The sequence below is a fragment of the Cydia fagiglandana genome, chromosome 15 (genome assembly GCF_963556715.1).
Source record: "Cydia fagiglandana chromosome 15, ilCydFagi1.1, whole genome shotgun sequence".
NCBI lineage: Eukaryota > Metazoa > Arthropoda > Insecta > Lepidoptera > Tortricidae > Cydia > Cydia fagiglandana.
In genome coordinates this window covers 106,481-134,424 of record NC_085946.1, presented here as the reverse complement: position 1 = coordinate 134,424, position 27,944 = coordinate 106,481, and the positions used below count along the sequence as shown (strand labels likewise).

At 40.1% G+C, this 27,944-nt stretch overlaps 2 protein-coding genes across 2 annotated transcripts; both read left to right on the top strand.

Annotated features, from left to right (window-relative positions):
- Positions 1 to 19: 19 nt before the first annotated feature.
- Positions 20 to 2,320, top strand: LOC134671155 (tRNA 2'-phosphotransferase 1). The gene is made up of 4 exons (XM_063528925.1): positions 20 to 190; positions 298 to 378; positions 876 to 1,086; positions 2,015 to 2,320. Coding segments are annotated over exons 1-4 (600 nt in total). The 5' UTR covers positions 20 to 188.
- LOC134671154 (speckle targeted PIP5K1A-regulated poly(A) polymerase-like) lies at positions 2,185 to 25,076 on the top strand. Its single transcript, XM_063528924.1, has 6 exons — positions 2,185 to 2,315; positions 2,842 to 3,113; positions 3,231 to 3,372; positions 20,058 to 20,182; positions 22,016 to 22,171; positions 22,349 to 25,076. The coding sequence occupies exons 2-6, from the start codon at positions 2,858 to 2,860 to the stop codon at positions 24,865 to 24,867; spliced, it is 3,198 nt and encodes a 1,065-aa protein (XP_063384994.1). The 5' UTR covers positions 2,185 to 2,315; positions 2,842 to 2,857; the 3' UTR covers positions 24,868 to 25,076.
- Positions 25,077 to 27,944: the final 2,868 nt, after the last annotated feature.

Here is a 27,944-nt window from a genome sequence, read left to right as displayed (position 1 = left end):
CTTCACCCTTCACCCCTCATATTGAATCGTCTGGACAGGCCCGCAACTTTAGTATTTATTTTATTATTTTCCAATTTCAAACCTATACAACTTGCATGTTAATTATTATTTTCGAAATTAATAAAGTTAATTACAAAGTGCTTCCACGTCTCTCGTGCAAATACTCACTAAATAAATCGCATTGCTAAATGTAAGTCCAACAGTTCTCTTTTGTTGAAATTCTGTTGACGAAGCAGTTTGACTTGTTGTTCCCTGATTTAAATTGCAGCTGATACAGTGGTGTGGTGTTGTTTGTAGGAACAGCAAGGATATACAGCTGAGTAAATCCTTATCGTGGCTTTTGCGACACGCAGCGGTGAAGGAAGGATTCGACTTGAGGTTCGTTATTTGTTGACATGCTGCTATGCATTTGCATGATACCTATGTGTATTATTATCATAACGGCGCTTTGAACAAGTTTCGGTTAACTTATCCTTGCTCTAATGCAAACCTGACGTTATTTTCAACACCCAAAATACCCAAATAGACCTTCATTTTCTCGCCGGGCGTTTATTTGTACAAAATCGCGTATGTATGGTGCTATTCGGTCTTTGTACTTTTTGTTACTTTTCACAAGAGCAATTGTTATTAAACTGTTTATAACCAAACTGTTACCCCTCTGAAAGGCGAATGTATGAAGTTAAGCACACATTTGTCACATTAAGCACACACAATATCAAAGTGTAAATAAATGGGTATAATTAATAAAATAATAACTTAATAAATGGACAATGGCTCATCATATAAATAAATACAACAGGGATTCAAACCCCCAGTACCACCAGCTTCATTGGCAGCAGAGGTGGTTGCAAAGGATATCATATTTTATGTTTTAGCCCAGAAGGATACATTGACATTGAAAAAATCTTAAACCATAAATCATTCAAGCAGTACAGCAGCAGCGATATAAAGCGGGTTGTCAGAAATAATGAGAAACAGAGATTCCGACTGAGATTGAACCAGGACACTGGGGTGACAGAGATCAAGGCTAACCAGGGACACAGCATTGACAAAGTTACTGATGTGGAGTTGACTCCTATTCTGACAGTGAGTAGACCATTATTGCCTCTCAACTCTTTAAATCACATCAGGACAGTTAACATAATTTTAGTGAATCTTTTCAAAAATTGTTCAGAATATCAGAATTTTCCCTTTACTGTAACTTTTGAGTGGTAGTTTATAAAATTATGAAGAGACCATGAAAGTAAGTCTAAACATGAAAGAGTTTTGTCCAAACTTGAAAACTAGAGATGCCACAAATATTCGGCAACTATTCGGTATTCAGCCACTGTGCTGAATATTCAGTCATCACTATTCTGGGCATCTCTAATGAAAACTCCCTAATGTCTGCCTAATGCAAGAAAATGGGCAACTGTCAATTTTTTTCTTGAAGTGGCTATTATTCTATTTAAAATCAGAAATTTTGGATGAGATCAGCATGCCATGCAGCAGGCCATGTAGATTTTAAGAAGTTTTTTGTGTAAATATTTTTAAAATAATACATATATTATTTAAAATAATCCAACTTCCTGTGTTAGTTGACTTGGTTGATTATTAATTAAGTATACTGTATGTATACAGACCAATGGTTTATTCTTGGTCATTATGATAAGCTCAGCTTGTATCATGTTCAAACAGCCACATAATTGGTTCCTGTGACTACTTATCATTGAGAACTAAGTAGAAATACAGATTAAGATATAAATAAGTATAAGTAAGCAAGGCAAGATCCTACAAACTTAAATATACCTTGAGTAAGTATTCACTGAAGAATGGTTTAATTTGCCATTTGTACAAGTATTGCTTTACTTTAATTATTGTTTCATAATTCTTTTGTTAATGTTGATATCTGCATAGTTTGCTGTAGTTTCCAGAAATCTGAATGCATTAGAAACAGTCATAAGTTTTAATTGTTTCTTAAACAGCAATACCTTAGTTAAATGTTAAAAAATAACAGTATAATGTTTACTTACAGGCCAAATATCCTACAGTTGTCCACGGGACATTCACCAATTGCTGGCCACAGATAAAACAGATTGGGCTCAGCCGAATGCTAAGACATCACATCCATTTTGCCAAAGGTTTAAACACAGACCGGTCCATAATCAGTGGGCTCAGGAACAACGCACAGATACATATTTACGTTAACTTGAGCAAGGCACTGGAGGATGGAATAAAGTTCTATGAGTCGGATAATGGAGTTATATTGACTCCAGGCAATGACAACGGCTTTTTAGAGACCAAGTACTTTGATAGAGTCATTGAAGTTGCTACAGGTTAGTGTGTTACATTTTTGAGTTTGATTGTTGTGAGCCTTACTTATACTTATTTAACAAGAAGCAACTTCAGAATACAGTTAAAAAAGCCGCTATTTTAATAGTCTTTATTAGCAGGGCCATTTTGCTAAATGGAGTTTAACTAAATGTAAATACATGGGTTATTATAAAAGTTACTGAAATAACTACATGTGCTTGTAGTAGTGTAGTGTAGTGTGGTGTTTTAATGCTATGTTTGTACTAACCCTAGATTTAAGTATTAGTATGTTACTAACACATTATGGACTATTGTTCAAAAGAAATTATTATTGGTCGATTGATATCGATAGTATAATGTGAAACTTTTTTTAAATCTTAAGTTCTCGTTCATAAGAACACAGTCTTTACGGATGCTCAGCCTTTAACCTACAAGACCTTATTTCTTAGGACCTCTTCATATTTCATACATTTTGTATGAAATGACATACGGTGCGGAATCGCGTCCGTTCGTGGGGATTCCGGGATGAATAGTTTTGAAACATTTCAGGCCGCACTCTTCAATAATGGAGGGGACCGTGACGCGCGTGCCGTCGCGGCCGACGTTCTCGCGGCCGCCCTTCGCGGCGCCGCACTCGCCGTCCCACTCCCGCCCTTGGCCGCCGGCCGCGGCCGTCCCGCTCGCGCCCGGGCGCTTGCAGCTGTCGGCGCCGGCGGGGCGCGGCGCGGGGCGGGGCGCGGGGCGGGAGGTGCGCTCGGCGGAGGCGCGCCGCAGGAGGGGGGAGGCGGACGAGCTGCTGCCCAATGCCGTGCTCGTTACCGGTCAGTGACTATACTTCGTTCTGCTGCAGTAGAAACTAGAAACATCGACGTGACTTTCTGTTTTTATTAAAAAACCAATACTTATCCACGATAATTAAGGAATCCGTTTGAATGCAGGCTACCCGCCGTACACCAAGCCCCAGGACCTCGCCCACGCCTTCTGCAAGTTCGGTTCCGTGCGCCTCAACCAGGACTGGATCACCGACACGGCCGCCTGCCTGGAATTCACGGAACCCGAACATGCGCAGGCAGCCATACGGTGCGTATAACGAGTATGACATACGCGTCGGACCAGTAATGCTCCCAGCCTCCCACCAATCGCGCGCTCTCACTCCTTAATAACGAAAAGACCCGATGTAGATGTCTTTTATGACTCTTCAGGCTCGTTTTCCGCAGCTCTATATATGTTTTTTAAGTGTTTGTTGAAAAAAGCGCTGGTGGCCTAGCGGTAAGAGCGTGCGACTTTTAATCCGGAGGTCGCGGGTTCAAACCCCGGCTCGTACCAATGAGTTTTTCTGAACTTATGTACAGTCAGCAGCAGAAGTCGTTATACACTCCAGGTGCTCAAAGAGAGGTAAACGTTTAAACTGTCAAAAAGTTGTTGACTGTCATGATAGCATTTACTTGTGAGCGCTCAACATGTCACAAATATCTTAACAGTCGCTATTCATTAATTTCTACACTTACAACAAATCATTGATACCTTAGCTGTCAAAAAACCACTGGTATCTAAGCGGTCAACGTGTCAAATATATCTGAACAAAATGGAAAAATAGACGTTTAAAGCATACATGTATGGTCGCATATTGAATGAATAATAGCTATGCTAATTTCAGGTAAAGCGTTTTGACAATCATCGAAAGCAGTACAGTCTTGTCATCACATACATCTATCTCACGTTTTGCCCTTCAACCATTGACAGTGGTCTGTCAGTCAACTTACTGCAAACTATTTCTTTTATATTGAATAGAATCATCAAAACGAATGAGTGACACATAGCCAAAACTAACTGAAGCCGAATTTAGAGCCAATTGTCAAGGCACGTTGTGGTCTTGTTACTAAGGCGTTTGCTTTTCAAAGCAGAGACCGCGGGTTCAAATCTCAGTCAGACGCACCTAGAAATTACAGCTTTTTTTTGGGTTTCATTTCTATTATTAATTTGTGGTTTTATATTAATTTCGCATAAGTTTATATGTTTTTTGAAGATATTATGTCACATGTAGCGTATGTACGACTTTCTAACAGGACGTTGTAGGTTTGAACCCGCAGTGGGCGTTCCTTAGATTACTCTGGTGCCGAATGCCATTTGATGTTGTATAAAACTTCCAATTATTTTTCCGCGTTATCGGGGTTGGTCCCATAGTAAAAGTTGCTCAGTATGACCTAAACATTAATGGGTCTCTTTCTTGGCCTTTCGTTCTGATACAGACTGTATATAACTCCGTATACTCTATCCTCTCTGCTAAGTTGTAAAAACAAAATTCGTCATTCCTCCAACAAAATAAAGAGAGGAGTCATAGTTGGATATACTTAACACCTTTACTGCCCGTGCTTCTCACGTGGGGCCACGGCTAGCCTCTATTACAAAGCCATAAGGTTTACACGTCAGATTGGGACAGTGAACGTGTTACGTTTCAATTCTATTGTTTTCTCCTTCGTTCTTTGATCGATTCGGAGCATCGTATTTTAGTACTATATAGTATATTTTAGTACAATAAGCGGGCTAAATAAATATATTAACATATAATATGCTCTACGGTTTGGAAGAACGGCCGCCTATGACAGTTAAAATAAAAAACCGATCATTCTCGTAGAACCTACCAAAGAATATAATACTCAGAACCTACTTATTTATTGTCTAAGTTTGACACTTGACGATAAAATACTTCTTTAAGAAAGGAGGTGTCAATTCGTAGCTGCTACATCTTTTTTTTTAAGTTAAACTGATAAAACGTTGATGCTTAGTTACCATTGAAATAACAACTGCTTAGCAACTGGTGGCACCCTGGCTGCTGACGTACGTGATTGGCAGTGCGTGTAGGTATTAATGACAGCAGCTTGAATTTGAGTGCTTAGATACCACTGACTTTTTAACCGTTATTGTCATTGTGATTAAATAAGGGTGTATGTGTTAAAGAAAAACTCAGAAGTTAAGATATATGTGACGAACTGAAAGCCTACGCTAAAATGACAACTTAGATGTCCTTATTTTTGTGACGTTTGAAGTGTATATGTTTTCTTGGACACCTTGGCCGCTCAGGTATATCTGCTGCTGACTGTACGAAATATCATTGGATATTTGCCAGTCGCTTTTCGGTGAAGGAAAACATCATGAGGAAACCGGACTAATCCCAATAAGGCCTAGCTTCCCCTCCGGGTTGGAAGGTCAGATGGCAGTCGCTTTCGTAAAAATTAGTGCCTACGTCAAATCATGGGATTAGTTGTCAAGCGGACCCCAGGCTCCCATGAGCCGTGGCAAAATGCCGGGATAACGCCAGGAAGAAGAGGAGAAGTGTTTGTACCTAGATTGCGATGTTCAACTTTGTGTAAGTATATATTGTAAATCTATATATATAAATGCAGCGAACTGATATACATGGAAGTATTCTGTCCGCTCAGTTATGACCCAACGTAAACTATTCGATTGTAGGCGGTGCTTACAAACTATTCGATTCGCAACTTCAGTTCGTCCGAGATGACAGTCAGTGACGGATGGCCAAATTTATTTATAAAAACAACGTTTTTTTGTAATTAAAAATGTCTTCATGTGTCGTGAAGTGGTGCAGAAGTTATTTTAGTTCATACCATGGATAGTGGAATCACTTTTCACTTGTAGTAAACAGATAACTTCAGTAAAATTTGGAATAAACATGACGATTTGTTTTCAATACTACCGTGCTAAGCTAAAACGTAACAACTGCATACGACTTTCATAACAACATACGACTTTTTAAATTGCGAGGATAATAGGGATGGTGTTATGCCAAATGAAGTAGACTATTTTATTAACTTGTACTTGGTTTAGGTATTTTCTATATAATTATAAATGTAGTAGGTAATGAATTCTTTCTTACAGATTTGTATTTTCCTTTCCATTTTCCATTAGACGGAGCTGTAAAAAAACTACCTCATTCTTTCAAATTCATAATCAAATTTGATATTATCATTTTACATTACTTTCCATTCAGATTCCCACAAGATGCTATTCGCAGAGAACTATGGAAAAAAGCTGTCCAATTATAGAGACATGAAATTAAGTGGATGCCTGGAAAGATATCTAGAATATGTTCTATTCATGAGATATAACTCGTGGGATAATCATACCCGGTCTCCTATATGTCGATACACTTCCACTGAATTAATTTAACAAATACACACATTATCTGAAAATGTTGATCATTCGAATCCACCCTCTACCGTCACATATATGTAAGTTCTCTCTCAAGCCATTTCCGTCAGTATAAAAGAGCGGCAAATTTAGAAAATGTAAGCGCGCTAATGGGTGTGGTCCCATACAAAAATTTAATTTTGCACCTTTTTCTACTGACAAACTTGCTTGACCGGCTATATACATATAAAATATTTCCATTGGAACTGAAAGTGGGGATTTATTGTGACTCCGCCTATTCAAATATTTTTGACCCGATTCGTGTACCCATGTAAATTTTGCAGGCTGTATAGCCAGTCCGAATTCTAAGATCAAGTTTACCATACATTTACAATGGCGTACTTGATCTTAGAAAAACGGACAGACTATACCTGAACGTGACTTCGCACTGCCATACAAATTTATAATAAAATATACAAAATACTTATTATAGCGGAATACATTTATACAACAATGATATATTTACTTATGTTGAGTTAGTCTGTCATTTCATAACAACATTTTAACTAGTTATCTTTTAATCTGCATTAAATTATAATACGTGAATTATTTTTGACTGGTTCTTCAATGTATGGCATAAACCTATCCCTGTCCAAGTCATATTCTAATCAAATGTGAACCGCAAACTCTCAGCGGCCAGTACGTACAGCAAGAAGGTTATTAGCGGATTAATGTCGCTGATTGGTAGTTATTGACATTATATGCATTTCATCTACACTTAGCTATGTACCATTAGTGTAATAAAGATGACTATTATTTTGTTTACCAGCTTTGATTACAGGCTCTGTAACCGCGTAGTCTTATTTAAATGTAGGCGTAATTTTGTATGTGTGCTAATTTGGCCCGAGAATTTGAACGGTAATGTTCCTAAAGGCGGTTTCCATACTAAATATATGCGTTCACTGATATAAATGCAAGTGTCCTGACTGACTGACCCATAGTCCGGGAGCCGGCTGCATGAAACAAACCTCATCAAAAAATAGAATATACCTACCCTGTAGAGGTACCTGACATTTAGTAGATTCCAACGCACTTGGTCGGCCTAGGCTTAACCTGGCAGATTTTGTACAAATGGCAAAAACGTTGGACAAAAATTCATCAAAAAAAACCTCATCGAAAAATAGAATGAAACTTGTATGGTAGGATACCTGACCTTGAGGACAGTAAAAAAAAAGTGGTCGGCCTCACCTTAGCCTGGCAGTTTTTGCAGTCCGACCAGATTTATTGGGTCACGTGAGAGCTACAATTTACCTCATCGAAAAATAGAATGAAACAAACGGATTATAATAGCTAAAATAAGCCTGTTGACGTATGTCTTGGTCGGCCTCACCTTAACCTGGCAGTTTTTGCAGTCCGACCAGATTTATAAAAAAATCATCAAAAAATTTTTATCGATAAATCGTATGAAACTTGTATGGTACGATAGCTGCCTTTGAGGACAGTAAAAAAAAATGGTCGGCCAAATCCTGTGTTTGCAGGTTCCTGTGTCCGACCAATTTTGTGGTACCACGTGAGAGCTACAATTTACCTCATCGAAAAATAGAATGAAACAAACGGATTATAATAGCTTAAATAAGCCTGTTGACGTATGTCTTGGTCGGCCTCACCTTAACCTGGCAGATTTTGCAGTCCGGCCAAATTTATAAAAAAATCATCAAAAAAATTTTATCGAAAAATCGTGTGAAACTTGTATGGTACGATAGCTGCCTTTGAGGACAGTAATAAAAAAATGGTCGGCCAAATCCTGTGTTTGCAGGTTCCTGTGTCCGACCAATTTTGTGGTACCACGTGAGAGCTACAATTTACCTCATCGAAAAATAGAATGAAACAAACGGATTATAATAGCTAAAATAAGCCTGTTGACGTATGTCTTGGTCGGCCTCACCTTAACCTGGCAGTTTTTGCAGTCCGACCAGATTTATAAAAAATCATCAAAAATTTTTTATCGATAAATCGTATGAAACTTGTATGGTACGATAGCTGCCTTTGAGGACAGTAAAAAAAAAATGGTCGGCCAAATCCTGTGTTTGCAGGTTCCTGTGTCCGACCAATTTTGTGGTACCACGTGAGAGCTACAATTTACCTCATCGAAAAATAGAATGAAACAAACGGATTATAATAGCTAAAATAAGCCTGTTGACGTATGTCTTGGTCGGCCTCACCTTAACCTGGCAGTTTTTGCAGTCCGACCAAATTTATGAAAAAATCATCAAATTTTTTTTATCGAAAAATCGTATGAAACTTGTATGGTACGATAGCTGCCTTTGAGGACAGTAATAAAAAAATGGTCGGCCAAATCCTGTGTTTGCAGGTTCCTGTGTCCGACCAATTTTGTGGTACCACGTGAGAGCTACAATTTACCTCATCGAAAAATAGAATGAAACAAACGGATTATAATAGCTTAAATAAGCCTGTTGACGTATGTCTTGGTCGGCCTCACCTTAACCTGGCAGATTTTGCAGTCCGGCCAAATTTATAAAAAAATCATCAAAAAAATTTTATCGAAAAATCGTGTGAAACTTGTATGGTACGATAGCTGCCTTTGAGGACAGTAATAAAAAAATGGTCGGCCAAATCCTGTGTTTGCAGGTTCCTGTGTCCGACCAATTTTGTGGTACCACGTGAGAGCTACAATTTACCTCATCGAAAAATAGAATGAAACAAACGGATTATAATAGCTAAAATAAGCCTGTTGACGTATGTCTTGGTCGGCCTCACCTTAACCTGGCAGTTTTTGCAGTCCGACCAGATTTATAAAAAAATCATCAAAAAATTTTTATCGATAAATCGTATGAAACTTGTATGGTACGATAGCTGCCTTTGAGGACAGTAAAAAAAAAATGGTCGGCCAAATCCTGTGTTTGCAGGTTCCTGTGTCCGACCAATTTTGTGGTACCACGTGAGAGCTACAATTTACCTCATCGAAAAATAGAATGAAACAAACGGATTATAATAGCTTAAATAAGCCTGTTGACGTATGTCTTGGTCGGCCTCACCTTAACCTGGCAGATTTTGCAGTCCGGCCAAATTTATAAAAAAATCATCAAAAAAATTTTATCGAAAAATCGTGTGAAACTTGTATGGTACGATAGCTGCCTTTGAGGACAGTAATAAAAAAATGGTCGGCCAAATCCTGTGTTTGCAGGTTCCTGTGTCCGACCAATTTTGTGGTACCACGTGAGAGCTACAATTTACCTCATCGAAAAATAGAATGAAACAAACGGATTATAATAGCTAAAATAAGCCTGTTGACGTATGTCTTGGTCGGCCTCACCTTAACCTGGCAGTTTTTGCAGTCCGACCAGATTTATAAAAAAATCATCAAAAAATTTTTATCGATAAATCGTATGAAACTTGTATGGTACGATAGCTGCCTTTGAGGACAGTAAAAAAAAAATGGTCGGCCAAATCCTGTGTTTGCAGGTTCCTGTGTCCGACCAATTTTGTGGTACCACGTGAGAGCTACAATTTACCTCATCGAAAAATAGAATGAAACAAACGGATTATAATAGCTAAAATAAGCCTGTTGACGTATGTCTTGGTCGGCCTCACCTTAACATGGCAGTTTTTGCAGTCCGACCAGATTTATAAAAAAATCATCAAAAAATTTTTATCGATAAATCGTATGAAACTTGTATGGTACGATAGCTGCCTTTGAGGACAGTAAAAAAAAAATGGTCGGCCAAATCCTGTGTTTGCAGGTTCCTGTGTCCGACCAATTTTGTGGTACCACGTGAGAGCTACAATTTACCTCATCGAAAAATAGAATGAAACAAACGGATTATAATAGCTAAAATAAGCCTGTTGACGTATGTCTTGGTCGGCCTCACCTTAACCTGGCAGTTTTTGCAGTCCGACCAAATTTATGAAAAAATCATCAAATTTTTTTTATCGAAAAATCGTATGAAACTTGTATGGTACGATAGCTGCCTTTGAGGACAGTAATAAAAAAATGGTCGGCCAAATCCTGTGTTTGCAGGTTCCTGTGTCCGACCAATTTTGTGGTACCACGTGAGAGCTACAATTTACCTCATCGAAAAATAGAATGAAACAAACGGATTATAATAGCTTAAATAAGCCTGTTGACGTATGTCTTGGTCGGCCTCACCTTAACCTGGCAGATTTTGCAGTCCGGCCAAATTTATAAAAAAATCATCAAAAAAATTTTATCGAAAAATCGTGTGAAACTTGTATGGTACGATAGCTGCCTTTGAGGACAGTAATAAAAAAATGGTCGGCCAAATCCTGTGTTTGCAGGTTCCTGTGTCCGACCAATTTTGTGGTACCACGTGAGAGCTACAATTTACCTCATCGAAAAATAGAATGAAACAAACGGATTATAATAGCTAAAATAAGCCTGTTGACGTATGTCTTGGTCGGCCTCACCTTAACCTGGCAGTTTTTGCAGTCCGACCAGATTTATAAAAAAAACATCAAAAATTTTTTATCGATAAATCGTATGAAACTTGTATGGTACGATAGCTGCCTTTGAGGACAGTAAAAAAAAAATGGTCGGCCAAATCCTGTGTTTGCAGGTTCCTGTGTCCGACCAATTTTGTGGTACCACGTGAGAGCTACAATTTACCTCATCGAAAAATAGAATGAAACAAACGGATTATAATAGCTAAAATAAGCCTGTTGACGTATGTCTTGGTCGGCCTCACCTTAACCTGGCAGTTTTTGCAGTCCGACCAGATTTATAAAAAAATCATCAAAAAATTTTTATCGATAAATCGTATGAAACTTGTATGGTACGATAGCTGCCTTTGAGGACAGTAAAAAAAAAATGGTCGGCCAAATCCTGTGTTTGCAGGTTCCTGTGTCCGACCAATTTTGTGGTACCACGTGAGAGCTACAATTTACCTCATCGAAAAATAGAATGAAACAAACGGATTATAATAGCTAAAATAAGCCTGTTGACGTATGTCTTGGTCGGCCTCACCTTAACCTGGCAGTTTTTGCAGTCCGACCAAATTTATGAAAAAATCATCAAATTTTTTTTATCGAAAAATCGTATGAAACTTGTATGGTACGATAGCTGCCTTTGAGGACAGTAATAAAAAAATGGTCGGCCAAATCCTGTGTTTGCAGGTTCCTGTGTCCGACCAATTTTGTGGTACCACGTGAGAGCTACAATTTACCTCATCGAAAAATAGAATGAAACAAACGGATTATAATAGCTTAAATAAGCCTGTTGACGTATGTCTTGGTCGGCCTCACCTTAACCTGGCAGTTTTTGCAGTCCGGCCAGATTTATAAAAAAATCATCAAACATTTTTTATCGAAAAATCGTATGAAACTTGTATGGTACGATAGCTGCCTTTGAGGACAGTAAAAAAAAGTGGTCGGCCAAATCCTGTGTTGGCAGGTTCCTGTGTCCGACCAATTTTGTGGTACCACGTGAGAGCTACAATTTACCTCATCGAAAAATAGAATGAAACAAACGGATTATAATAGCTAAAATAAGCCTGTTGACGTATGTCTTGGTCGGCCTCACCTTAACCTGGCAGTTTTTGCGGTCCGACCAAATATATAAAAAAAAAATCAATTTTTTTTTATCGAAAATCGTATGAAACTTGTATGGTACGATAGCTGCCTTTGAGGACAGTAAAAAAAAAAACTGGTCAAGTGCGAGTCGGACTCGCGTTTCAAGGGTTCCGTAAGAAGGTGCCTGTTCACTCTTGATTTGAAGGTTGCCGGGTTATAAGAGCACGGAAATATAGACGCCGGCAAGGAATTCCATTCCTTGGCAGTGCGCATAAGGAAAGTAGAAGCAAAGCGCTTAGTGCGAATTGGCGGAATATCTACCAAGTAAGGATGGAAACCGGCCGTGCGTCTAAAAGTCCGATGGTAGAATGGGGACGGTGGAATGAGCTCGTGTAGCTCTTGAGCACACTCCCCGAAGTGCAACCTGTAGAATACCGACAGGCTGGCGACTTTCCGCCGATGGGCCAAAGTTTGAAGCTTAGCCGTTAGCTTCTTGTCGCCAATCATCCTCCTGGCTCTGCGCTCCACTGAGTCCAAAGCGGCGAGTTGGTATTTAGCTGAGCCATCCCACAGGTGGCTGCAATACTCCATACACGACCGGACTTGAGCTTTGTAAAGTGTTAGAAGCTGTCCAGGTGTGAAGTATCGCCTCACCTTATTTAGGACGCCCAGCTTTCTGGCCGCAGTTTGTGCTTTAGACTCAATGAAGCTGCCGAAGCCGAGGACTGAACTCAGCTCCATGCCGAGGAGTTCCAGGCTGTCGGTAATAGGTACAGATGCACCCCGGAAAGAAGGAGTCAGGTCGAATGGACTCCGTTTAGCGGAAAATAGACACGCCTGCGTTTTGGAGGCATTGAACGTGACCAGATTGTCATCACCCCACTGGGAAACGAGACTAAGGGTCAAGTTCATTCGCTCAACCATGGCCTCTCTCTGTGAACGTATATCCTCCCTGCTGTCCCTTGCACTAGCCAAATATCTCTCAACAACCGTACTGTCATCTGCATAACCTACAATGCTGGGTTGCAGCATGTCGTTAATGTGGAGCAGGAAAAGGGTTGCGGAGAGAACAGACCCCTGAGGAACACCGGCGTCAATGGCCATGAGGTCCGAAGAGCAGCCATCAATAACTACTCTGATCGACCGTTCACTCAAGAAATCAGATAGCCAGCTACAAAAATCAGCAGGGATGCCGTAAGCAGGAAGCTTGCTAAGGAGACTTGCGTGCCAAACCCTGTCAAAGGCCTTCGAGATGTCCAGTGAAACAGCAAGCGCTTCACCGTTCCTCTCGATGGCCTCGCCGCAGCAGTGCGTGACATACGCTAAAAGATCCCCAGTAGACCGACCTCGGCGAAAGCCATATTGACGGTCACTGAGCAGATCATTTGCTTCGAGGTATGCCAGCAGTTTGCCGTTAAGTACCCTTTCCATGACTTTACAGAGCATGGAGGTAATGGCGATTGGTCGGTAATTGCACTTAATTGGTCCGGTAGTTTCGGAGCAAATTGGCTGTGACAGACGGACAGACGGACAGACAGACGCACGAGTGATCCTATAAGGGTTCCGTTTTTTCCTTTTGAGGTACGGAACCCTAAAAATGGTCGGCCAAATCCTGTGTTGGCAGGTTCCTGTGTCCGACCAATTTTGTGGTACCACGTGAGAGCTACAATTTACCTCATCGAAAAATAGAATGAAACAAACGGATTATAATAGCTTAAATAAGCCTGTTGACGTATGTCTTGGTCGGCCTCACCTTAACCTGGCAGTTTTTGCAGTCCGACCAAATTTATGAAAAAATCATCAAAATTTTTTTATCGAAAAATCGTATGAAACTTGTATGGTACGATAGCTGCCTTTGAGGACAGTAAAAAAAAAAGTGGTCGGCCAAATCCTGTGTTGGCAGGTTCCTGTGTCCGACCAATTTTGTGGTACCACGTAAGAGCTACAATTTACCTCATCGAAAAATAGAATGAAACAAACGGATTATAATAGCTAAAATAAGCCTGTTGACGTATGTCTTGGTCGGCCTTACCTTAACCTGGCAGTTTTTGCAGTCCGACCAAATTTATGAAAAAATAATCAAAAAATTTATATCGAAAAATCGTATGAAACTTGTATGGTACGATAGCTGCCTTTGAGGACAGTAAAAAAAAATGGTCGGCCAAATCCTGTGTTGGCAGGTTCCTGTCTCCGACCAATTTTGTGGTACCACGTGAGAGTTACAATTTACCACATCGAAAAATAGAATGAAACAAACGGATTATAATAGCTAAAATAACCCTGTTGACGTATGGCTTGTTACGGGCGGCTTTCATAAATTCAATGTGGCAGTGTGCGGCAGAATCCACTTGCATCAAATTTGATGCAACACATTGTGGCTGGACATTAAGAGATGAAATGTATAAGATCAAATGGTTTGAAGGACACATAACGCCTTTGCGAGTCGAAGAAATAACAATAAGATAATCACTTAATATATGTGAGGTTATCTTGTGTATTTTTATTTATTTATATTTATTGAGAAGTTCAACAGCGTTTACATTAAATAATATACAAATAACATGAGAACTTATAGCATAGCCAATAACAGAACTTCCTGTAATTTATACATAATAAAAAATCATCTGTGGGTAGACTTGTAACTTGTGCTGTACAAGAATCGTAAATATAACTTAATTTGTAAGTCTTTAAGGTACAAGGAAAAAGAGAAAAAATTAATTATAACTGTAACCTGGAAAAAAATCTTAAAATAGTAGGTATAGCTCTAATTTTGCGTAAACAATAAATAAAAAATAGTAAAATAAAAATACATACAGTACCTACATAAACGAGCGAATCTATTAGTTTGTATGCATTTATTGGAATTTATGTGTTCGTGTGTGTGTGTGTGTGTGTTTGTGTGGGTGGGTGGGTGTATGTGTGTAAGTGGGTGTGATAGTGCGTGACTACCAGGAAAGTTGCTTTGCAATTTGTGATTTGAAAACACGTCTGGAGGAGAAGAAAGGGTCAATGTTTTGGAACGATTTATTATAGGTACGTGCGATTCTACTCAGAATTTAATAGAATAGAATTTTGGCCATAATTGGTACGATGACAGGGAATATGGAATAGTGTGGTGTGACGAGTTCGGCGCGTGGGAGCGCGGAGCCCTAACTGTGACAGCAATCCAACGCAGTCTAGATGCCCGTTGAGAACATCGTGGAGGAACATTTTACCATTTATTTAAGTTTTGGAAGGATCACGTGCAGTTTTTCCTCTTATATTACAAGTGTTCGATTGAAAACTAAGCTTTGGTGTATACCTGGATCACCTGCACGTACAAGAAGGCGTTTCATATACGCCCGCCCATCAGATAGGTACACAAAGTCATGATGCGTATGGAATACAGCATGTGTGGTCCTATTCTAGCTGTCACGTGGTATCACAAATTTGGTCGGACTGCAAAAACTGCCAGGCTACGGTGAGGCCGACCAAGCCATACGTCAACAGGTTTATTTTAGGTATTATAATCCGTTTGTTTCATTCTATTTTTTGATAAAAATTTTTTGATGATTTTTTTATAAATTTGGCCGGACTGCAAAAACTGCCAGGTTAAGGTGAGGCCGACCAAGACATACGTCAACAGGCTTATTTAAGCTATTATAATCCGTTTGTTTCATTCTATTTTTCGATGAGGTAAATTGTAGCTCTCACGTGGTACCACAAAATTGGTCGGACACAGGAACCTGCAAACACAGGATTTGGCCGACCATTTTTATTTACTGTCCTCAAAGGCAGCTATCGTACCATACAAGTTTCATACGATTTTTCGATAAAAAAATTTTGATGTTTTTTTCATAAATTTGGTCGGACTGCAAAAACTGCCAGGTTAAGGTGAGGCCGACCAAGACATACGTCAACAGGCTTATTTTAGCTATTATAATCCGTTTGTTTCATTCTATTTTTCGATGAGGTAAATTGTAGCTCTCACGTGGTACCACAAAATTGGTCGGACACAGGAACCTGCAAACACAGGATTTGGCCGACCATTTTTTTATTACTGTCCTCAAAGGCAGCTATCTTACCATACAAGTTTCATACGATTTTTCGATAAAAATTTTTTGATGTTTTTTTTATAAATTTGGTCGGACTGCAAAAACTGCCAGGTTAAGGTGAGGCCGACCAAGACATACGTCAACAGGCTTATTTTAGCTATTATAATCCGTTTGTTTCATTCTATTTTTCGATGAGGTAAATTGTAGCTCTTACGTGGTACCACAAAATTGGTCGGACACAGGAACCTGCCAACACAGGATTTGGCCGACCACTTTTTTTTTACTGTTCTCAAAGGCAGCTATCGTACCATACAAGTTTCATACGATTTTTCGATAAAAAATTATTGATGATTTTTTTATAAATCTGGTCGGACTGCAAAAACTGCCAGGTTAAGGTGAGGCCGACCAAGACATACGTCGACAGGCTTATTTTAGCTATTATAATCCGTTTGTTTCATTCTATTTTTCGATGAGGTAAATTGTAGCTCTCACGTGGTACCACAAAATTGGTCGGACACAGGAACCTGCCAACAAAGGATTTGGCCGACCACTTTTTTTTACTGTCCTCAAAGGCAGCTATCTTACCATACAAGTTTCATACGATTTTTCGATAAAAAAATTTTGATGTTTTTTTTATAAATTTGGTCGGACTGCAAAAACTGCCAGGTTAAGGTGAGGCCGACCAAGACATACGTCAACAGGCTTATTTTAGCTATTATAATCCGTTTGTTTCATTCTATTTTTCGATGAGGTAAATTGTAGCTCTTACGTGGTACCACAAAATTGGTCGGACACAGGAACCTGCCAACACAGGATTTGGCCGACCACTTTTTTTTTTACTGTTCTCAAAGGCAGCTATCGTACCATACAAGTTTCATACGATTTTTCGATAAAAAATTATTGATGATTTTTTTATAAATCTGGTCGGACTGCAAAAACTGCCAGGTTAAGGTGAGGCCGACCAAGACATACGTCGACAGGCTTATTTTAGCTATTATAATCCGTTTGTTTCATTCTATTTTTCGATGAGGTAAATTGTAGCTCTCACGTGGTACCACAAAATTGGTCGGACAGAGGAACCTGCCAACACAGGATTTGGCCGACCACTTTTTTTTTACTGTCCTCAAAGGCAGCTATCGTACCATACAAGTTTCATACGATTTTTCGATAAAAAAAATTTGATGTTTTTTTTATAAATTTGGTCGGACTGCAAAAACTGCCAGGTTAAGGTGAGGCCGACCAAGACCTACGTCAACAGGCTTATTTTAGCTATTATTATCCGTTTGTTTCATTCTATTTTTCGTTGAGGTAAATTGTAGCTCTCACGTGGTACCACAAAATTGGTCGGACACAGGAACCTGCCAACAAAGGATTTGGTCGACCACTTTTTTTTACTGTCCTCAAAGGCAGCTATCTTACCATACAAGTTTCATACGATTTTTCGATAAAAAATTTTGATGTTTTTTTTATAAATTTGGTCGGACTGCAAAAACTGCCAGGTTAAGGTGAGGCCGACCAAGACATACGTCAACAGGCTTATTTTAGCTATTATAATCCGTTTGTTTCATTCTATTTTTCGATGAGGTAAATTGTAGCTCTTACGTGGTACCACAAAATTGGTCGGACACAGGAACCTGCCAACACAGGATTTGGCCGACCACTTTTTTTTTTACTGTTCTCAAAGGCAGCTATCGTACCATACAAGTTTCATACGATTTTTCGATAAAAAATTTTTGATGATTTTTTTATAAATCTGGTCGGACTGCAAAAACTGCCAGGTTAAGGTGAGACCGACCAAGACATACGTCGACAGGCTTATTTTAGCTATTATAATCCGTTTGTTTCATTCTATTTTTCGATGAGGTAAATTGTAGCTCTCACGTGACCCAATAAATCTGGTCGGACTGCAAAAACTGCCAGGCTAAGGTGAGGCCGACCACTTTTTTTTTACTGTCCTCAAGGTCAGGTATCCTACCATACAAGTTTCATTCTATTTTTCGATGAGGTTTTTTTTGATGAATTTTTGTCCAACGTTTTTGCCATTTGTACAAAATCTGCCAGGTTAAGCCTAGGCCGACCAAGTGCGTTGGAATCTACTAAATGTCAGGTACCTCTACAGGGTAGGTATATTCTATTTTTTGATGAGGTTTGTTTCATGCAGCCGGCTCCCGGACTACCATTCATCAACGCACAGCCGAAACTACTAAAGCCAGAAAGTTGAAATTTGCACACCAGATTGCATTTATAAAGTGTACAAGGGATAAGAAGCGATTTTGAGAAATTCAACCCCTAAAGGGGTTAAAAAGGGATGAAAGTTTGTATGGGGTTAAAGTTTTCTTTTAAGCTAGGAATTTGAAACTTCGTAAAAAGATATATTATTAAAATACAAGAAAACTAATTTCAGCGTTTTTGAAAATTCACCCCCTAAGGTGATGAAAAAGGGGTTGAAAGTTTGTATGGATATCAAAAATTTTTTCGAGTGGTGGACTTGAATCTTTGTATTTAGGGATATTATTAGAGGACAGGAAAAGTAATTTCAGCGTTTTGTAAAATTCATCCCCTAACAGGGTTGAAAATTTTAATCCATTACAAATGCTTTGAAACTTCTTAGAAAGGCATAATAGCCGATTACAAAAAAAAGTTATTGCAACGTTTTTGGAAATTCAACCCTAAGGGGGTTAAAAAGGGGATGAACGTTCGTCTTCGGGTGCAAATTTTATTTTAAGCTAGGAACTTAAAACTTTGTAAAAAAAGTATCAAATTCAAAGACAAGTAAACTAATTTCAGCGTTTTAGAAAATTCATCCCCCAAGGTGGTGAAAAACGGGTTGAAAGTTTGTATGGATATCAAAAATTTTTTCGAGCGCAGGACTTGAATCTTTGTATTTGGGGATATTATTAGAAGACAGTAAAAGTAATTTCAGCGTTTTGTAAAATTCAACCCCTAACAGGGTTAAAAAGGGGTGAAAGTTTGTATGGGGTTAAAGTTTTCTTTTGAGCTAGGAATTTGAAACTTCTTTAAAAGATATATTATTAAAATACAAGAAAACTAATTTCAGCGTTTTTGAAAATTCATCCCGTAAGGTGGTGAAAAAGGGGTTGAAAGTTTGTATGGATATAAGATTTTTTTTCAAACGCGGGACTTGAATCTCTGTATTTGGGGATAGTATTAAAATTAAGGAAAAGTTATTTCAGCGTTTTGTAAAATTCATCCCCTAACAGGGTTAAAAAGGGGTTGAAAATTTGAATCCATTACAAATGGTTTTGAAACTTCTTAGAAAGGCATAATAGCCGATTACAAAAAAAATTAATTGCAACGTTTTTGGAATTTCAACCCCTAAGGGGGTTAAAAAGGGGATTAAAGTTCGTCTGCGGGTGCAAATTTTATTTTAAGCAAGGAACTTGAAACTTTGTTTAAACGTTTTAAACTAAAATACAAGAAAACTAATTTCAGCGGTTTTCTACAAAAACTAATTCAAGCATTTTTGAAAATCATCCCCCAAGGTGGTGAGAAAGGGGTTGAAAGTTTGTATGGAGATCAGATATTTTGTGAGTGCGGAACTTGAATCTTTGTATAAGGGCATAGGTACCTATTATGAGAATACAAGAAAAGTAATTTCAGCAACCAACATCAAAATCCACTTGACTTAAAACTTCATACAACTTGCTAAAAAAGAAAAGCTTACTTAATTTCAACATTGCTTGGATATGAAAATTAGAGGTACTAAAGATGTAAAATGTTGAAGATAAGATTCCACGCGGACGAAGTCGCGGGCAACAGCTAGTTCTTTATAAATCTTATTATGCAGCATGTAAGCGTTTTGGTATATACTGTAAGCTTGTGTGATGTTTATGAATAAACAACAATAAATAACAACAGAGCGGCAGCTGACGTCGTTATGAAATATTGTGTTCTATAAAAAAAACTACCCCACGTCCACCTACTACACGGCCGGACACTACAAACATTAACAGAGTGGGACAGGGCAGTGGTTAGGTTATTTGTACTTATTTCTAATATTATTTATATTTCTAGGGCTAGTCGGGCTGTGAACGTGTACGGCGCCTTCCTGACGGTCACGGCTTGCACCGTCAACACCCGACCTCAGAGGCAGCCCCGGAAGAGAGAGCCCAGGGTCGGCAAGGGACAGAACTTCAAGGGTGAGCTGTTTATTATAACAGGGTTCCATCCTGCTGTCACGGCCTACATCCTCAGCAACAGACCTCAGAGGCAGCCCCGGAAGAGAGAGCCCAGGGTCGGCAAGGGACAGAACTTCAAGGGTGAGCTGTTTATTATACCAGGGTTCCATCCTGCTGTCACGGCCTACATCCTCAACAACAGACCTCAGAGGCAGCCCCGGAACTCCCGGAAGAGAGAGCCCAGGGTCGGCAAGGGACAGAACTTCAAGGGTTTGCTGTTTAACGCTTTGATCGTCACGTCAACTCGGTAACATGGTCGACAAGGTTCACGATGACGCTAAAAAAACAGTATATCTGGCTCAAACGAAAATAGGAACATAAACCTTTAGCAATCTTCAGATTAATGATAAAATTATCGACAATGACAATTCCTGTTCATGTGATGTCCTCGCTTCGAGCAACACCGGCTTCCGACACGTCGGAAGGGAGGGGCCCAAGCGATATCTTACCGTACAAATCTTTCTGCCATTTTTTGCGGGGGAAAGGTGCACACAGTCGAACTTCTCACACACTTACCTACAAAATCCGATCTGTAATGTAAGCGCAAGCGAAATATTCCAAAATAGAAAAAAAATGGAATTTTTGAGCGTTGCGAGGGTTCCAAAGCACGAGGGTTAAACAAAATTTGCCCCCGAGTGAAAGACAGAATTTTCAACATGTTATTAAATATTTATCATCCAAAATCATCATTTAAAAGTCAATTCTACTAGCAAACATAAGAAAACAACTCAAAATTTGCATTTGATACTTTGCCTCACATGTGAATAAGATGCAACTTTGCTATCAGTTTTTGAAGTGCAAAGTAAGCCTTTCCGAGCGGATGTGGTGAAAAAAATATAACATGTGAAATGTACAGTCAGCAGCAGAAGTTGCTAAACGGACGAGGTGTTCAAAATGATCTTGACGCGACTGCGCGCGTCTCGCCTCGATCTAGTTGAAAATCCGAGCGCAAAGTATCAAATAACTTAATTAAACAAGCAAGGAATCTAGTTTCTAGCGTTCACGCCTAATAATTGCAGTGCACAATAGAAAAAAAAATGTTATAAACTTATTATACAGGGTGGGTAAAAAATAACTGCATTCCCGTTGCCAGGGAGGTATTTTTAGCCACCGTGTATATTGTACCGATAACTTTAACTCTCATGGAGGACCACAATTGAGGTACCATTTTATAGTTCGTTTTTTTTAGCATTATAAATAAGGTAAACAATCCTAATGTGTCTTTTAATTGAAAAACACATTTTAAAAATAAGTTACGGCAAATTTGTAACAATTATGAATCTAATACGATTATTTATATTCTTCTGCTTTCATAAGAAATAGTTACTGATTTTTAAAAAGCGTTTTTCAATTAAAAGACATGTTAAGATCGCTTACCTTCTTACAAACAATAGGTCTGCTACTGTTTACACTTATATTATTAGTGGCTCTGTCAGCTGTAGACATCGCAAGCACAATTACAACTGAAAATAAAGTATGATTTCTCCTTTAAGAAAAAAATCTAAAAACATAATCGATAAAGAAATCTATATTTAAATATCGAACCTGCTCACAACAGTTTATGAGAATCGGTTGAGAATTGCGTCGTGGAAAAAATGGTGCCCAAGCTGAAATGAGACCATGGCTGACGCTCGATCAATCAACAGACACAGGTTTTCTTGGCAGTGAATGTGTTAACGAGTCGCTTGTCTGAAAAACCGACTTCGCAGTTCTTTAGAATAAATAAAAGTAGCATATTTTTACCGATTTTGATCGTCCTTCTGGATTTTCTCAATGAAGGTTTATTCCGTGCAGGCGCGATAGTGGAGCCGACGAAGATCCCGCTCCAGGGCGGCTTCCATCAACAGTTGGAGGCCCTGCTGCGCGCCGTGCGCCTCACGCAGCCCGAGATCGAGCGCCTCGGCCAGCTGTACCGCGACCTGGAGTGCGTGCTCGGCGAGCTGTGGCCCGGTCAGTCGTGTTACACTCGATAAGTATCCCCGTCGATAGCGGAGAGCCGGCGGACATCTCGCAGGGCCACCGACAGTTAGACGCCTCGTTATATTAATATTAACCTAATCTCTGTTTTTGGCCAATTTACCACCCAATCTTAGTATAGGCACTCAGTGAAGCGGTGTATATCCCCAGGCTGCCGCGCGATCCCGTTCGGGTCGGTGACGACGGGGCTGGGCGTGAAGTCGTCGGACGCGGACTGCTTCGTGTCGCTGCCGCGCGCCGCCGCGGGTGGTGCCGTGGGCCGCGCCAAGCGCGCGCTGGCGGCGCACCCGCGAGTGTTCGACGAGCTGCTCGCCATCCCCCGCGCCAACACCCCCATTGTCAAGTTCCTCCATATTCCGACGGGCGTCTACTGTGATCTGAGCTTCAAGACTCCGCTCGGCTCTCAGAACAGCAAACTCATATCCTTCCTTCTCTTCTGCGACCCTCGCCTCGTCCCCGTCGCGGTCGCCGTCAAGTACTGGGCGCGAGTCCACGAGCTCACGGGCACGGGGAAGCTGACCAACTACGCGTTGACCATGATGATCATATTCTACTTCCAGCAGCCGCCGATCTCGATCTTGCCCTCGGTCGAGTGGCTTCAGCGGGACCGCAGCTACGACTACTTCGTGGATTATTGGAACACGGGCTTCATGAGCGATATGCGCTTCGTCCCCAAATCCGCCAACACGTCGTCCATAGCGGCGCTGCTCGGAGGGTTTTTTGAGTACTATGCTAAATTTGACTTCGAGAACCTCGTCGTTTGCCCGTTCCTCGGTCAAACGGTCAAAAAGGATGACTTCCGAGACCTGAGCCTTCTACCCGAGGTGTTCAGTCGATACAAGAAGAACGTCAGTAGCGGCGTGTCGCTTCCCATCCGCTTCATGACGTCCATGTGCGTCCAGGACCCTTTCGAGCAGTGTCACAACGTCGCATCCTCGGTATCCTCACGGTTGGCCGCAGATATCTGCGCCTACTTCAAGTTCGCCGCCGCCGCCTACGAGAAAGAAAAAATGAAAGATTTTTCGGGGCTGCTGCCGACGATCCTCCTCGAGAAGCCGGAGCTGCCGCGGAGCAAGAAGGGCGGCTCCGAGTTCCGCGCGCGCCTGCCGCCCGGCCTCGTCGCCAACATCGCCGCGCCGGACTGGAAGGCCGCCGTGCGGGACGTCGCCTTCCAGGTCTTCCAGACCATTCTCAGGGTCCAGCTCGACAAGCTGGAAGACAAGGAGGAGACCGTTAAACCAAGTCAACAAGCGAAACCTGGACAAACCAGTAAAGGAGGAAACATTTCTAAGCCGGAGGAGAGACCCGGATCCTCCAAATCGGGCGAGACGACCAAACTGGAAGAGACAACTAAATTAGGAAAAAAATCTGAAGACGTTTCGAAACTTGGACTAGAAACTTGTAAGCCGGAAGTCGTCACTAAACAAAGGAAAAATTCTCAATCTGAAGAAACCGCAAAATCTGAAAAGGAAGCCCCTAAACTGGAGGAGACTGTTAAACCCCAAAATGAAACTACTAAATCGGGAGACTTGAAAGGAAAGGAAAAAGTGCCTAACGAAAAATCTAAAGTGGAGATAATTAAAAACGGTAAAATAGTGGGGGCTATAACGAGGAGAGAGAAGGAGTGGTACAAGGGCGCGATCACCCGCGCCATCTGGAAGCGGAAGATGTTCTCCAAGCTGTACAGCGTGATGGGGCTCCAGTTCGTCGACCGGGAGACGATGATCACGGACGAGATCATGAAGGTGGACAAGAACGTGATCGACGTGCGGTTCACGGTGCTGGTGACGTTCGTGAACGCGCCGCGCTCCGCCGTGGTGGCCGTACGCCACGCCGCCGGCGACCTCAACGCCTTCAAGGAGTTCGGCAAGTTCTTCAACAACACCTTCCAGCACTGGTTCGCCATCCTCTACAGGCCCTACTGCAAGAAATCCCTCCAAAACACCCACGCCGAGAACAAAGCGCCGGCCGTCACGGACGAGGAGGCCGCCGCGAAAGAACTCAAGGAGGCCATGAAAGAAGACAAAGATTTGGACAAGAGCGACTCCGACAGCGATTCGGATTTCAGCTACGAGGATGAGAGGGTAGATCCGAACGCGACCAATTCGGAAGCGGGAGAAAGCAAAGTGAGTACGAAACTGGGTGATGCGGACAAAAACAGTAAAAATCAATCCAATAGTGTTGTTAAAAAACAGAGTGTAAATGATAAAAAATGTGATACGAATGAAAATTATGACAATAAAGTCCAAGCGGACAAAATACCTAACGAGGATGGGTTAAACGCATCCGATAAGTCGCCGCGTAGGCGCAAACACAAAAAGCAACACGCTGTCAAAGATCTACCGATAAACCACTTAAACGACAGGGTTGAGGCTTTAAACTTAAATGTCACATCACTACGAATGAATAACATGCGAAATCAAGACAAAACACATCAGCAACAAACAGTAGACGATCAAAATGAGGGGAAAGAGTCTCAGAACACATCAACAAAGAACAAAAACAGAACGCGGCACGGTGACCACAATGACACCGGCCAAGAAATTATCAAGAGCAGATCTACAAGATACAGGCACCGGAAGGGCAAAGACAACACGCAGAGCGCTCCCGCGGACGAGAGCGGCCGCACCAGGAGCGCCGGGGAAAACGGACAGATGCCTTCATGTTAGTGTGTACTCACTCTAATTAAGTAGATACATTTTGATTATTGCCCTTAGTAATATTGAATGTAGCTAACTTTTACTGACTATTAGCTATAGGTAATTATGGAATAGAGCATCTAAACTGATCAGAATCGTTTTTTAAGGAGAATTTGAATGTCTGTTAATGCTATTTTTTGTATGTATAATTACTTCATTATTAAACTTATTTCTCATAAGGCGTTTGTTTTTATTTAATATCATACATTTAATTCAGAAACCGATTTGTTCGGTTGTCCTCTCCTCTAGCATTCTGCACGGATATTATGGTCGTGATCAATCGCTGGTGCGAGGTGATTAAGTAGGCCATACTGAACATTTGAACAACTTATTGTATGGGACCAATTCTGATATCACAAAAAAATTTTTGGCCGTTTTGTAAGTTTGGTCGAGTGGATGTCGACGTTTTCTATGGGAAGCCCAAACTTTTTGGGATTTCGGGGTTGGTCCCATTAGCCCATAGAAGAAATTGTTCAGTATCACGTACCTAATCAGGTAATCACCTAGCAGTCGTAGCACAATAGGGCTAGTTGTTCAAAAAACCATGGTCTAAGATCCCACATATATGGTTGACCTTCACCAATCTGTCTGACGGATGAAACTATGAAAATATGTTCCAGAACATAAATAAATAGGGTTGCCTAAAGAAATATGGTCAAGGCAAAATTAATAAATTTTTGAAAAAAAAATTTTTTCGGCATATTTCACCCATTTGTCTGACGAACGAAATAAGTTTCAATGGAAAGTATACAACTTGTACAATATAAATCAACTAGGTTGCCTATCTTTTTCCGGTCACTATTATGTGGTTGCCGTGTTTAAAGAGTTGATTTTATATCGATAATTGCACTCATCTGTCTGATGACGCTTGAATTATACATTAAAATGATGGTAATTTTATTGCAAATACAATGGTATAGGGTTGCCTGCGAAAATCCGGTCACAAATAAGGGTTGCCAAGCTTTTGGGAAATAATCGCTTCGAAAGAAACAAAACGTACGTGAGGATTTTTTTTTCGTGGCAACCCTATGGTGTGGGATGTTGTTGGAAAGGTCTTTCAAAATGAATAGGTGTTGTAGAAGAAAATTTTTTGATAAAAAGAATATTTTTGGAAATAATCGCTTTGAAAGAAACAAATTGTGTGTGTCAATTTTTTTATTGTTTCAGCTTTATAGTGTGGGGTGACGTTGGATAGGTCTTTCAAAATAAATAGGGGTCTTTAAACAAAATTTCTTTAATAAAGTGAATCATTTCGGAAATAATCGTTCAGAAAGAAAAAAGAAGGTTTTTTCTACTAACTTTTGAACCATCTGTCCAAAAATATGGAAAAATACACGAAAGTAGTGCTTTAAAAACTCAATCAAATAAAATTAAAACAAACTTGATCAGTTAAGCCGTTTATGAGTTATCGCTAAAAGTCTTCCCTTCTTACTTTAATTAAAAGCCTGGCAACCCTTATTTGCGACCGGATTTTCGCAGGCAACCCGATACCATTGTATTTGCAATAAAATTACCATCATTTTGATGTATAATTCAAGCGTCAGACAGATGAGTGCAATTATCGATACAAAATCACCTCTTTAAACACGGCAACCACATAATAGTGACCGGAAAAAGATAGGCAACCTAGTTGATTTATATTGTACAAGTTGTATACTTTCCATTGAAACTTATATCGTTCGTCAGACAAATCGGTGAAATTTGCCGAAAAAAATTTTTTTTTCAAAAATTTATTAAAAATTGGCTTGACCATTTTTCTATAGGCAACCCTATTTATTTATGTTCTGGAACATATTTGCTTTCATATTTTCATAGTTTCATCCGTCAGACAAATTGGTGTGGGTCTAGGGTTGCCAGATCGAAATGCGCTATTATCGGGATAAAATATATTTTTTTCGGGATTTTGGGACTTAAGTCGGGAAAAAAAATCAAATTGAAGGAATAGTATTAAAAAACAAGGATATTTTACATTATTCGCTTGACACTCTAAAACAGTTCGGTACTTGAAATTATTGATTTATAACGTGAAGCTGTTTTTCGGGATAATTTTCACTTTGTCGGGAATCGGGAACACATGCTAAAATTGGGGAGAATCCCGCCAAATCCCGACCATCTGGCAACCCTATGTGGGTCTTATATTATATATTGTGGGATCTCCTACTACCAAGGCCCCAACGCTGTCTGTTCTCTTTGATGGCGCAGCAACTACTATAATTTCTCTCTCCTTGCTCTTTTAAAAATGCCATTTATCAAAAAAGGACAACCATACTGTTGACAAGATGGACTTCAAATCCAGGTGTCCCCTTTAGAACCTGGTTGTGTATGTGTGCGTAAAAACGTATATGTGTGCTCTTTTAGGGATGTGAAAAGTCGATTTTAATCATGTTATATATCGATAAACGCTACACAGCGGAACGAAATAGCGATTAATTGAAGCTTCAATATCTTCGTTAAACATAAACATAATTGAAATGCTAATGGATAATGAATATATTATAATATAATAAAATAATTCAATTATTGCGGAACACCTATTTTAGTAGGTATTTATGTATTTTATTTAAATACCAAAGAATAAAAGCGTTTTTGTTCATTTTAGGTATCGTTAAACCTTTGAAGTAAAATTAAAATTGCAAGAAATGTCGATAGTTTATCGATATGACTTTATCGACATGGCTACAGCAAGGTGTTTCCACATTGTAGTCGTACACTAAACAAAAGTGGCCCCAGTCACAGCTCGCTTGGACGTTATCTCTGTATATTATATATCTATGCAAAAAACGACCTTTAGACCCTGAGGGGTGGGGGGTAATGACCGAACGGGATAGTCTTATGTATCTTTCAGTTGTAGTAGCAGTGAAAGCGCTATTATTGTTTGTCCTTGTCACAGTCTCACATTTTTTTGATTCCCCACCGTTCTTTGGCGGCATTCAAAGTGTCTAGCTATATAGGATTCGGACCAAAGAGTAGTATGATTCGGACCTTATCGTAACCATAGATATTTAATATACTTAGATGACGATGACGTCTCAGCGAGCTGTCACTGT